At 36.0% G+C, this 11806-nt stretch overlaps 2 protein-coding genes across 2 annotated transcripts; one reads left to right on the top strand and one right to left on the bottom strand.

The window, feature by feature from the left end:
- Positions 1-35: 35 nt before the first annotated feature.
- On the top strand, positions 36-1410 carry LOC101293492. The gene is made up of 2 exons (XM_004300305.1): positions 36-522; positions 1153-1410. Coding segments are annotated over exons 1-2 (330 nt in total). The 5' UTR covers positions 36-193; the 3' UTR covers positions 1154-1410.
- A 3272-nt stretch (positions 1411-4682) lies between these two features.
- Positions 4683-10012, bottom strand: LOC101293203 (COP9 signalosome complex subunit 7-like). Its single transcript, XM_004300304.1, has 9 exons — positions 9723-10012; positions 8709-8784; positions 8016-8104; positions 6661-6750; positions 6467-6511; positions 6309-6379; positions 6045-6186; positions 5330-5418; positions 4683-4867 (listed from the first exon to the last, which is right to left on the bottom strand). The coding sequence occupies exons 1-9, from the start codon at positions 9879-9881 to the stop codon at positions 4813-4815; spliced, it is 816 nt and encodes a 271-aa protein (XP_004300352.1). The 5' UTR covers positions 9882-10012; the 3' UTR covers positions 4683-4812.
- Between the last annotated feature and the right edge of the window lie 1794 nt (positions 10013-11806).

The following is an 11806-nucleotide window of genomic DNA, read 5'->3' as shown; positions in this document are numbered from 1 at the left end:
CTCTCTCTCTCTCTCTCTCTCTCTCTCTCTCTCTCTCTCTCTCTCTCTCTCTCTCTCTCTCTCTCTCTCTCTCTCTCTCTCTCTCTCTCTCTCTCTCTCTCTCTCTCTCTCTCTCTCTCTCCTTCGATTCCAAGGCCGCTGCCGCTTCGAGACGAATTCCGGCAGGACCTCGATTGCTTCTCCGACGACGACGATGCCGCCGCCTAGCCTTGACAATGACTTCCGGATCAACCGTCGACGACGCTTGCACGACGATCTTGGCCTCGACTGCATCTCCCTCAAGGTCGTCACCAAACTGCTCTTAAATGCGATCGCATATCTGCCTGCGTTGGAGGTCTCTCCCTCAGATGATCCATCGCCGGTAATCGTCCGGCTCGACCTCCACTGCATCTCAGTTTTAGTAGACGGCGCCTCGACAACGACAACTTCGAGCTCGATTGCATCTTTGATTATGTCGACGACGATGATGCTTTTCAGATCGCCGGAGTCTGTCTCTCTCCTAACATCGATCCATATCCACTGGTATGTAAGCCAATTACTTCTAACTTCTCTTCTTCTCTACCTATAGACTTCACTTAGATCATAGTCTGTTAAACCTTTGCCAGTCGTTGGTTTATTTTTCTCATTCTACATGCTCTTAGATTTTGTTTGATTCTTTTGGTGCTCTGTTTGAATAGCTGGTTCAACCTTCTCTGTGATACAAAGAACGAAGTTTGAAACAAGCAACTCTGTGCTTTCCTTCTCCCTTAATAGATGATCTAGGCAGCGGTACTATTTGTGTTGAAAGATGAATAACAAGCTAGTGTGTTCATGATCAAAAACCCTGTGCTTTGCTGATAGTCATAGAAATTCTTTTATTTTTGTGTTAGTGATAGTAATTGTTTTATATCTTTTGTTAGTATCTTTTGAATATCGTAATAGTATATGTTCGTGTCTGTGTTAGTATCTTTACAACACAGTTATAGTACTTTTTGTTTCTATGTTTGTATATTTTCAAGATGATGTCAGTAATTTTCTCATTGTGTAGTAGTATCTTTTCAACACAATGATAGTAGCTTTCTAACTCTATAATAGTATTTTTTTCAACATGATGTCAATAACTTCTATTTTCATTTCAAATACTAATATTGTGTTGTGTTTTTGTTCTTGCAGAAGCTTTGGAATTGTGGTAGTAGATTTCGAAAATCATGTGAAATTGGATATTGAAGCTTTTGTTTACCAAGAAATTATCACTCTTGGAAACTGCCAGTAGCTTTCTGCTATTATTGTAGTATAATTCTGGAACTATGGCAGTAGTTTTTTACAACTATGGAAGGAGCTTTGTAAATAATTATATTATGGTAGAAAACAAGTACTTTCTGTATCATTGAATGTGTTTTATTCACTCGATTGCATTAGCATTTTTATTTTAGTAGTAAGTCTCTAAACATTGTTTTTTTTAATCTTAGGTAATAGCTTTTGTTGCTGGTAACAGTAGATTTTGTTCTGTTTCATAGCTTTTGTTGCCTACGGTAGTAGCTTTTGTTGCCGGTACTAGTAGCTTTTGTTCTGCTTCATAGTAGTTTTTGGTTGTTGCAATAGTAGATTTTGTTGTTGGTTGTAGTAACTTTTGTAGCTAGGGATAGTAGCTTTTGTTGTTAGTAGTAGTTTTTGCTGCTGGCGGTAATAGCTTTTGTAGTCCGTGGTAGTAGTTTTTCTAGCTAGGATAATAGCTTTTGTTACTGGTGGTAGTAGTTTTTCTAGTCGGTGGTAGTAGCTTTTCTAGCTAGGGATAATAGTTTTTGTAGTTAGGGATAGTAGTTTTTGTTGCTGACGGTAATAGCTTTTGTAGTCGGTGGTAGTAGCTTTTCTAGCTAGGGATAGTAGCTTTTGTAGCTAGGGATATGGATAATAGATTTTGTAGCTTTTGTTGCTGGTGGTAGTAGCTTTTGTAGTCGGTGGTAGTAGTTTTTCTAGCTAGAGATAGTAGCTTTTGTAGTTAGGGATAATAGTTTTTGTTGCTGGCGGTAGTAGCTTTTTTAGTCGATGGTAGTAGTTTTTGTAGTCGGTGGTAGTAGTTTTTCTAGCTAGGGATAGTAGCTTTCGTAACCGTCAGAAACCTTGTCGGAATTCGGCTGGAGACATCGCCGGAGGTCGGCCGGAGTCCATCGGAGACCTTGCCGGAGGTATGCCAGAGGCTTTTCTAGAGAGAAGAGTAGTTATTGACTTTTTACATTAATGACATTTTTGTAAATGTAAGAGAAAAAATCTAATTTTTTGGTTGGATGACAGTCTGTAATTATGTTGAACTTCAATACCTAAACCAAAACCTTATTTAGGTTTAAGTGAACTTATGTGGGTAAAAATGTTAGGGTGGACTTATGTGGGAAAAAATGTCTCAAAGTAGACTTCTATGTAATTCGCCCAAAGATAAAATATGTAGCGTTCAACTAGGTGGTGGGATGAGGTAGGGAGCAAATTTGCATCCATCAACTTTCTACCTATGTTTTGAACACAGAAAAATTCTTAGGTACTTTCCCCAGTAGAACAGTTTGGTTATTATAATTCTTCAGGAACTTTGATCCCCCATGGAATGTGTAAGTAATAAACTATACTGAGCGCAGTTGAGAATGACATATATAATTGGATCCGCTGAATAATATGAGCTAATCAACTAGCTAGTTAGTCACATTCACACAATTCAACTCATGGATTATAGAGAGTAAACTTGACATTTTCAACCTGCAGATTAGCCTCGATGGCGGTATACGTACTCAATGTTTTCGACTAGCTAGCTAAGGAAGAAAATACTCTACAAGAATAGACATCCTGAAACAAAAAGGGGTAACCTATAGGAGACACGTATGTATTATTAAATACTAGCTTTTTACCTGTGCATATTTGCACGGAATCATAATCACGATCAACTAAAGATAAATGTGAGCAGTTAATTAAGTTTATCGTATTATACAGTTATTCGTCCTACTAATCGGTAGTTTGTATGATTATTTATTTATTTAATTTGTTTTGATTTTGATTTTGATTTTGTTTTTACTATAACAACCCTTATTTTTTATTTGTGTTAGTTGATTCATTAAGGATAATTATGGAAGTTCACAGTTTGGTGAAGCTTTTGATGGGCCTGGCTTTATAGTGGTAGAGATGACTGTGATTGTATCAAACTTTCATTTAGGTTTTAGGGTTCTAAACTTCTCATTTCGACGGAAAACACCATATCTACTTTACACCTGAGGTTAAAATTCAGGTCCAAACAAGATATAAAAGGATCAACGTTTATATAATCAAAGGACATTTCTTTAAAATCAATAAGGATTATGATAGTGCATGACTTGAACTATATAATCATCGGGCTTCAAACATATATGTCTTTCTTGATTTGCCATTTTCCAATCTACTGTAAAACCCAAGCATGGATTTTTAATCGAATGTACCATCTCAATCATGAGTCTCTAATTTCAACAAATTATAACTCAAAACGAGAAAGATAAGTGGTCAAACAATAAACACAAACTAACGTTGAAGGAGAATGACATGTTCAAACTTCAAAGATGCTTTAGCAACTGGGAGGAGCTAAGCAGTCGCAGAGAGACAAAGCAGCAGCAAGAAGAAGAAGAATAAGTAGCAGCAGCATGACATGGATCACGTCAACCTCATACAACTCCATTTTCCAGAAATGCACGTGTGTAGAGCAAAGCTTAGAGACAATACTAAGGTCATGCAAGCAACAGAAAATCTTATTTCATTCTTTGACTTTCAAAATTTGGACCTCGACTATTAGCCAGTTTTGACCTATCCTTCAAATTTTCCAAAGTTGTTACAGACAAGCAGGCAGGTTGATAGGAACAGCAGTGGATCCAAACTTGTAATCAATGAGTCGTCTTCTTCTTCATCTCCTTACAGTCCTTCACAAACCTCCAAAAGCTACCCGCATGGTTTGAAATTAGACAGTACGTTTCTGGGGCTCTTGACATCTTTTGGGACAATGTGATTTCCTTTTTCCAACACAACTACAAATCTGTCTAGAAATAGCTCTCAAAGCACTACACAAACTTGATTAGTGCTTCTCAAAATCATTTTCAAGTGCTACTAAGACTCCCCAAGAAAGATTTCATTTTCGAGGTCTATATTGCAATTAGTGTTTGATTCAAGCTTTTGTTTTTTTTGTCAAAAACAATCAAGGAGTCTTGAATGCTCATCTACAGTTGACGTCCAAAATTTGATGTCTAAGAATAGTTCCCACACATCCAGATCATTAAGGATTTCTTTGTTCAATGATGACTATAGAAGCATGACCATCTGGGATATGCAATGAGCTAGTCGTGCAAACTACTAACTTGCTAGATTTGGGGATGTTTATTCTTACAACAGTGCCTTCATGATCGATTGTGTATTCAACATGTGAAATTCACGGAAACAGGCCAACGTGTTCTTAGCATTTCCAACAACTGAAAATAACTACGATTTAAAAAAACCTGACCTCATACATTCCAATTTTTGAAAGGTGATTAATATTGGCACCCTTTTCTTTTTCAAACCCCAACCGCCAATTTTACTCGTCATTTGAAAAACCAATTATCATAACTCAACAAGGTACTAAGTCAGGATGGATTTGTTATATGATATCGAGGGTATAAATACATGGGATGCAATGCTATACCATTATCCTACCATAATGAACTATGCATTGTGCTAAAAGGAACCCTCACCTCTTCTCCAACGGTTCAATTGAAAGATTAAAAGATCATTCGACAGTTTTTGCATATGATTGCAATATGCCATGGAAAAGAAAATCTGACCGCCATCCGATTGATATCAACGGATTTCTTGCACTTTTAAAACCTTGGCGACCTTCTTCTGCAAGAACAAACTTAATGAGACAGCAGGAATATTGAGTTAGACACATGTACTACAGTCTAGATTAAATACGGGAACTAATATCCTCTATGTGAAAGCAACAGATGAGCCTTCAATTACAGGAATCAGAAGTTCAATAATCCACTATTTGGCTCTTCCATAGGGTGCAGATGCACTAAGAGTCAAGAATCATGTAATATAGGCGCAAACCATAGATGATAGTGCTCCACATAGTTATTCATATGACAGGGCAATACCATCTACTCATTAATTGAAATCATGTTTGCCTTAACTACTGGGTGAATAGCTAGTAATTGCTTCAACCCAATAGTTCCTGTTCCAGGGTTCAGGGAAGAAAAGTTTCAGAGGCGACAGTTCATCACTATTAGTATTTAGGTTGTATCGGTATTAAAGTGATTGCCGACATAGAAAAAAGAAGGGTGAATATTTAATTAAACACAGGGATTTGAATTACCTCTTCATTCGCGTGCGATCTTCTTCATAGTCCATTAACCCACCATGTTCACCAAGCATAAAATCTTCAACACGGTATCCACGGGGCGGCTGTTGACATGTAAGTAAAACTTGACAATATCAGTATCACAAGAGAGAAAATTAATCCCTTATATCGCTCATGATCAGTTTTCAGGTGAAAATACTACAGCTTTTCAACTATATTTGAAACGAGAAGTGAAATGAGCGAGAAAGGCTAGCCTAGAGGTTCTTCCTTTTTAATGATGCAAACATTATTTTTATTTTTATTTTTAATCCAGTTTCAATTTTTATGAGAAGCATAACTATAACCACATGGAAGTACAACACAAAAGTAGACCACTTATCCACTAAAAGCAAGCCACCAAATTAAACACAAAGAGATTGCAAAACAATTGAGGACATCAAGTGAACCGATACAATAACAACATGTCAAAAGGACATATCCAATGCTAAACAGCAGCAGCAGCAGGCCAAGTTCAATAGCTGACACTCCCTACACTATGGATATAAAGATGCCTACATGTGCAGGAACTCCCTAGGCGTTTAAAATTAATCTTTTCTGTCAAGTTAACAGATCCTCTGAAACAAAAGTAAACAGTATAACTGAAAAAGATACAATCTGGGAATGCATGATAAAGTTCAATTGTTTCCCCTTTTATCTTGTTCAAGCTGTTTGATTTTGATCAACTACTTACCCTGTCGTGACCAAGAGACTTCTTCACTTCTTCCACTCTGTCCTTGACCTCCTTTTGGTGTGTTGCATTCAACTCACACTTCTTATCTGCCCATTTGATCTTCTCCTCAATTGTGACGAGTACATTGTCGGTAGTGGCTAACCTGATTATTGAACATTACTACTGTAAGAAATATTTTCCGTTGGGAATTTCTTAGCAAAAGGATAAAGAACATATGAAGTACAAAAAATAAAGGGACGTTGTAGCTAAAATCAGGATACAAACCAATCCGTTAAGGTGTCTATTATATTCCCAAGCTGGCCAGGTTTCAGATCCCTCCCAGCTGCAAATTGAACCTGCAAATAAAATGATTGTCAAGGTTATGGATACTGGTTGAAGACATGTGAATTATAACCAAAATATAATCAAGCAAGATATTCAACCTCAACAGATCTTTTCAAATGATCCAACTTCCCTCTGATTATGCCCTATAAAACACATATACCAAAATGTCAGTTTAGGGTCATCTCAAATTTAGAAAATTAAGCTCAAATATCAACTCTTTGTTTACTGGTCCTAAGAAAGTCACATCACAGATACCAAATATTATATATGAACCTGAATAAATGGCACCTACCATATACATGCATTCATTGATAAGAAAGTCTTCAAGTTCGCGTACATTTGAAAGATCAAGTTGCTCAAGGAGTTGATCATAGGACAGAACCTGGCAAAAAGAGAGAAATTGAAAACTAGTTGTATTAGTAAACACAGATCAAATATGGTTGACAGTTCAGGGAAAGAAAAAATAGAGATACCATTAGTTTTCATATTGTTGGCTCACAAGGTTTTCTAAGAAGAGCCTGAAACTTCTGAGAACAATTTCGTTTTCAAGAGAATATTCATAACCCAATAAAATTTCTTGATTGGATGTTCAAGAGAGACATAGAGCAGACCAAATATTAAGGATGACTAGCTACAAGTATGATGGACAAGATGTTCATCACAATCAGTCTTTACTATTGAAAAAGGAACCATTCCATTAAACGACATGAACTAAATTAAGAGACATCCTTTAAATAGCTAAAACAGAGAATACCCTTCAAAAGCTAAAACCATCTTAAAATGCATGCACATTCTCCGCCAATGCCTGGAGTTTTGAAGATAAAATTAACTATTAACATAACTCACTTCCAAATATTATCAGAAGCACTGGCAACTACTTATTTTCGCCAATTTTTACTTTTGTACCCAAAAAACTAGTGGGGAAATAGGACCCACAGTATAAATGCTTTCCCTTTCTCCTCATTAAGAAGACTCTTGGTCACAGGTCATCATAGTTCCCATAATTTCCTTTCCATCCTTTTTGCATATAAAGTAGAACACCCAGAAAACTCTGAGGATTTTTTATTTTCCACACAAGGGGTTCCACACAAGGGGCTACCCATCTTGTTCAGGGTTATCCTAGGCCTCCTCCTTTGGATGCCACAGGTTTTAATTTATTTGTCTAGTCGCTTTTCATACTTAAGAGAGACATACATTGGTATTGGGGACCGACATCCACTCTTTTGTGTAGCACACATAAAGCTAAACTTGGCAGGAGGCATTAACTTCAATTTTAGCTGCCCTTATCCTTTTTTTTTTCCCTCTCTTTTGTATTCTATTTTCTGAGACTCAATCTTCACTTATATTTTTATTTGAAAAATTCAAAATTAGAATGAAAACCGCAACACAAGCCATTGTAAATTCTGTTAGGCAAATTGATTCAAGTAATACAAAACTATAAAGTAAACAGTCTAAACCAACTCAATAAAGGGCAGCCCTATAAATTATGCATATAGCAAAGTCACATTACCTGTTCGGCTGCTTTATGTGTTGAATTATGACTCATGTAAAACCATATACTGACTTATATTTCAGAACTATGAAAAGAGAAGCTCAAACGATATAGGTATAATAAAATAGTGCTTGGTCAAAAAAATAATAGCATACCTTGTTCGTCTCAGCTAGAGACAGCACAGTAAGTTGCTTCAGCTTGATAATTTGATCTGGGACTAGTGGTGGAAGAAGACTAGCATTACCTGCCGTTAAATTATTTCAGTAAATTTCATATATATATATATATATATGCACAACAAGAAAGTGAAATTACAAAGTGCCACAGACAACATCATTAGCCAATGAAATTTCCACTAAACATGACTGATAAGCGAACTAAAGAGATCCTCATATAGCTAAATAGTCTAATGATGGTAAAGGAACAGTGTCACGCTAATAGATTTGGAACAGTCCAATCAATTGAAAATTTAAGCTGCGTTATGGAAAACAAGTATACAAATGAAAGTCAATTTTTCAATTTCTGCTGATGTAGAAAAGAAAAAAAAACATCTGGAAGATTAATAGTAAATATTGTGAACGTGCTGTTTCGGAACAAATATTATGAAGAAAATTAATATATTATGCAGCTCTTGTTTGAAATATAGGTATAACAGGAGGGCTTACCACAGACCTGTAAATGATCATGATGATAACAACCTAGGCAACAGTAGAAACTCTAACTTACGAAGAACAAGCATGATATTACCCGAAAGATACAATTGAAGAATGAACAAAGAACAATGAACAAAACAGAAATAACTTCCTCATCCAGATGGTGGAGGGGAGGTTGAAAGAAAAGTTGCTTACTTTTATAATCGCTCCATGTACCATGAGCAAAGAGGCGAAGCATATCAATGTATATAGCATATTCGGTTCCTTGAAGCTGCATTCAAATTAATTTATTAGAATAGAAACCAGCCTATTATGGTAAAATAAAAACAAATGATGGTGTAAGCACAAAAAGAAAAAAAAAGTGATTCCTTAGTTAAATCAAGAATCATCCAATGGAATTTAATTGAGTTAACTAAGACGGAAAATATAATGGGAAGTCGCTTTTACCCCTTCTTTCCCGATTTGCAGTTTAAGACTTCACGTAAACAAAGTTGAATAACTAGCCCAAAAGAGAAAACAGTTGAAGTTCAATTTCATACTTGCCACTCTTTGTACCTGATTAACTAATACTGAACAACGGCAAGCTACACTAGGATAAAGTCTACTTAGATAAACTCAACTTATCAAAGTCAGTATCTACAAAATTTCAGTTGTGCCATGGGATTCAATAGCTGAAAAGTTATCTCCTCTGCACACTTTTTAGAGTATCCAATTTCGACAAACTCACATTCTACAAACCTCATCAATAATCAATACCATCATATCAGTGCATAAACAAACGGACGGTCAACAAAGGAGAAAAAAAAAAAAAAAAACAAAAAACAAATCATGTGCCAATACTTCGTATTACACTAGCTAATCAAACCCAAATTGACAATAACCAAAAAAAAAAAAAAAAACTTGACACGAAACTAGCTGAATTCCAAAGCTTCTAAATTGCATTATAGGCTTATCAGGAACTTAAACTACATCAGCGCATTAACCCACAAACATTACAATTAGCAAAACAAAAGCAACAACAGAGAATGTAAAAAATCAATTCCCAGATACCAAAGAGCACATAATCCACAGAAATTAAGCAAAAAGCACAAAACTTCACAAACCCAAAATAGTCCCAGGCAAAATCAACAAAAACACAACAGTCCCAGGCAAAATCAACAAAAACCATGAAAATCAATCTGGAAATTGAGGAATGCAGGAAACACTGACCTGGAGGACATTGGGGACGGCGAGAATCTCAGAGAAAGCAAAGAGGGAATTGTGAGAGGTGACTTGGACGATGAGGCTGGCGAGAGAAGAGCCTTGGAGAGTCGAGGCTTGCTTCACGAAGTGATCGATCAGCTGGGCTTGTTTCTGCTCTATCTCCATTTGAGACAAAACAAACAAAACAAAACAAGACAAAAGCAAACAAAAACAGAGAAGGGTTTTTGGGTCTGGAACCAAAGAATGAAGGGAGATTCAGAGACCAAAGTTGAAGGGTTTTAGGCGGAGAGGATATTGGGTATATATATGTTCTCCGATTCTTGCTTTTTGTATAGGGCTCTTGTTTTCATTGTCCGCTGACGTCATCCGGGTTTGGGTTTCGGGTCTCGGGTGGGGCTCTTCCTCCTCTTTGGGTCAATGATTTTCTATTTTTCTGTGGGACGTGTGAATTTACAAAATGGGGTTTCTATTCATAGCTCTAAATTGACATTTAAACCTCTCTCTCTCTTCTTCCTTTTTTTTTTTTTTTTTTTTCTAAGTATATTTTTAGAGGTATGAATAGAAACTTCTTTTACAAAATATGAGATTGTATTTTGTTTCTCCTAGTGCTAGTTTATGTTAATATTTGTATCTTACATTAATATTTATATCGGGGAGACGAATATGTGACACTTGAAATTATAATTAAATATAGCCCCTTCGTTTAGAGGTATTTTTCATGATTATGGCCGTACTGCCCCCTTCGTTTAAGGTATGCAATATACAACTATTGATTTTGACAACACCATTCTGAAACTGGAAGAAGATGACACAAGGACATCACTCCCCCTTCCTCATCCCCATCGCCATCTCCACATCCAAATACGCTCAAAAATTCAATCACTGGAAAGAATAAGAGCTCAACATCAACAACCTCGCAGGGGCTGGGAACTACCCACCTATGGATTTTAAGGTGTATGTGTCGTTCATAACAGAGAAGAAGAAATTGAAGAATTTAACCCACCTATGGACTCACCTATAAAAAACCTCAAAATCACAAATCAATCAACCATTTTTGAAAATTAAAGATCTTGTAGAGCTTCAATTTTTATACCCAGAACCTCTTTTTCTGTCGTCAAAATAGATGAAACATCAACCAAATTCAATATATATTCAATCAAATGAACCAAAAACCCATAACCTTTTATACACAAAAATCAATCAACCAAACCAATATATATCCAACATTGAAACTGTTGATTGAAACGAAAGATCAATCAACCCAAAACCCACTTTTGCAAACATTCGTCATGAAACTCCGTATCACTAAAGGCTTAACTTTTCGAAACCGACCCATTTGCAGGCTCGGCCTTTTTATTGGTGTTGCTACCAACGTTATGCATCATAGAGACCGACAACGAACGTGACGAGCGCACAAGTGTGTCGGCCGTATATGGGTGTGAAGGAGAAATAGACAGTAAGGAGATAGAGAAGGACCGGGAGACTCGAAATGGTGAAGAAAAAGATATAAAAATGGCTTGGGTATGATAATACTATTTTACCCTTCTACTATTTAACAATGACATTGTTTGTCACGGAGTAGTTAACAATGCACTTAAATTGTGTCTGGTTCATAAGTTCATGTACTTATGTGATAGTTTCGGAAGTTCAATAACCTTAATTATCAGTGGAACATATTTTATGTACTGTTCTTAAAATTTTTCCTTGTTTATATATCACTGTGGGTACTACCACTAACTCCTTGTATGTCTATGTCCTTAAATTGCAACGGTAGGGTATGTAACGATCTATCATACTTATGATGAACATATTTTTCGCCTTATGGGCTTGAATAAAAAAACTATATAGTAACTTCTACTTTATATTAATAAATTAATTATTGTTTATATATGATACACCATATAGCAACACTATATAGTTTCTTCTAAATATTGTTATTATGTATACATGTCTATAGGTGTGTGTCAATATATATATATATATATATATATATAAATAAAGACAACCAGTCACCTGAATGAGATTGAAGATTATTAGGACAATGAAGATAGTTTAAGTGATGTCTATGTTTTTAGCTCGTAAACAAATAA

Source organism: Fragaria vesca, linkage group LG5 (genome assembly GCF_000184155.1).
Source record: "Fragaria vesca subsp. vesca linkage group LG5, FraVesHawaii_1.0, whole genome shotgun sequence".
In the NCBI taxonomy this organism is placed as follows: domain Eukaryota; kingdom Viridiplantae; phylum Streptophyta; class Magnoliopsida; order Rosales; family Rosaceae; genus Fragaria; species Fragaria vesca.
This window is presented reverse-complemented; position numbering and strand designations above follow the sequence as displayed.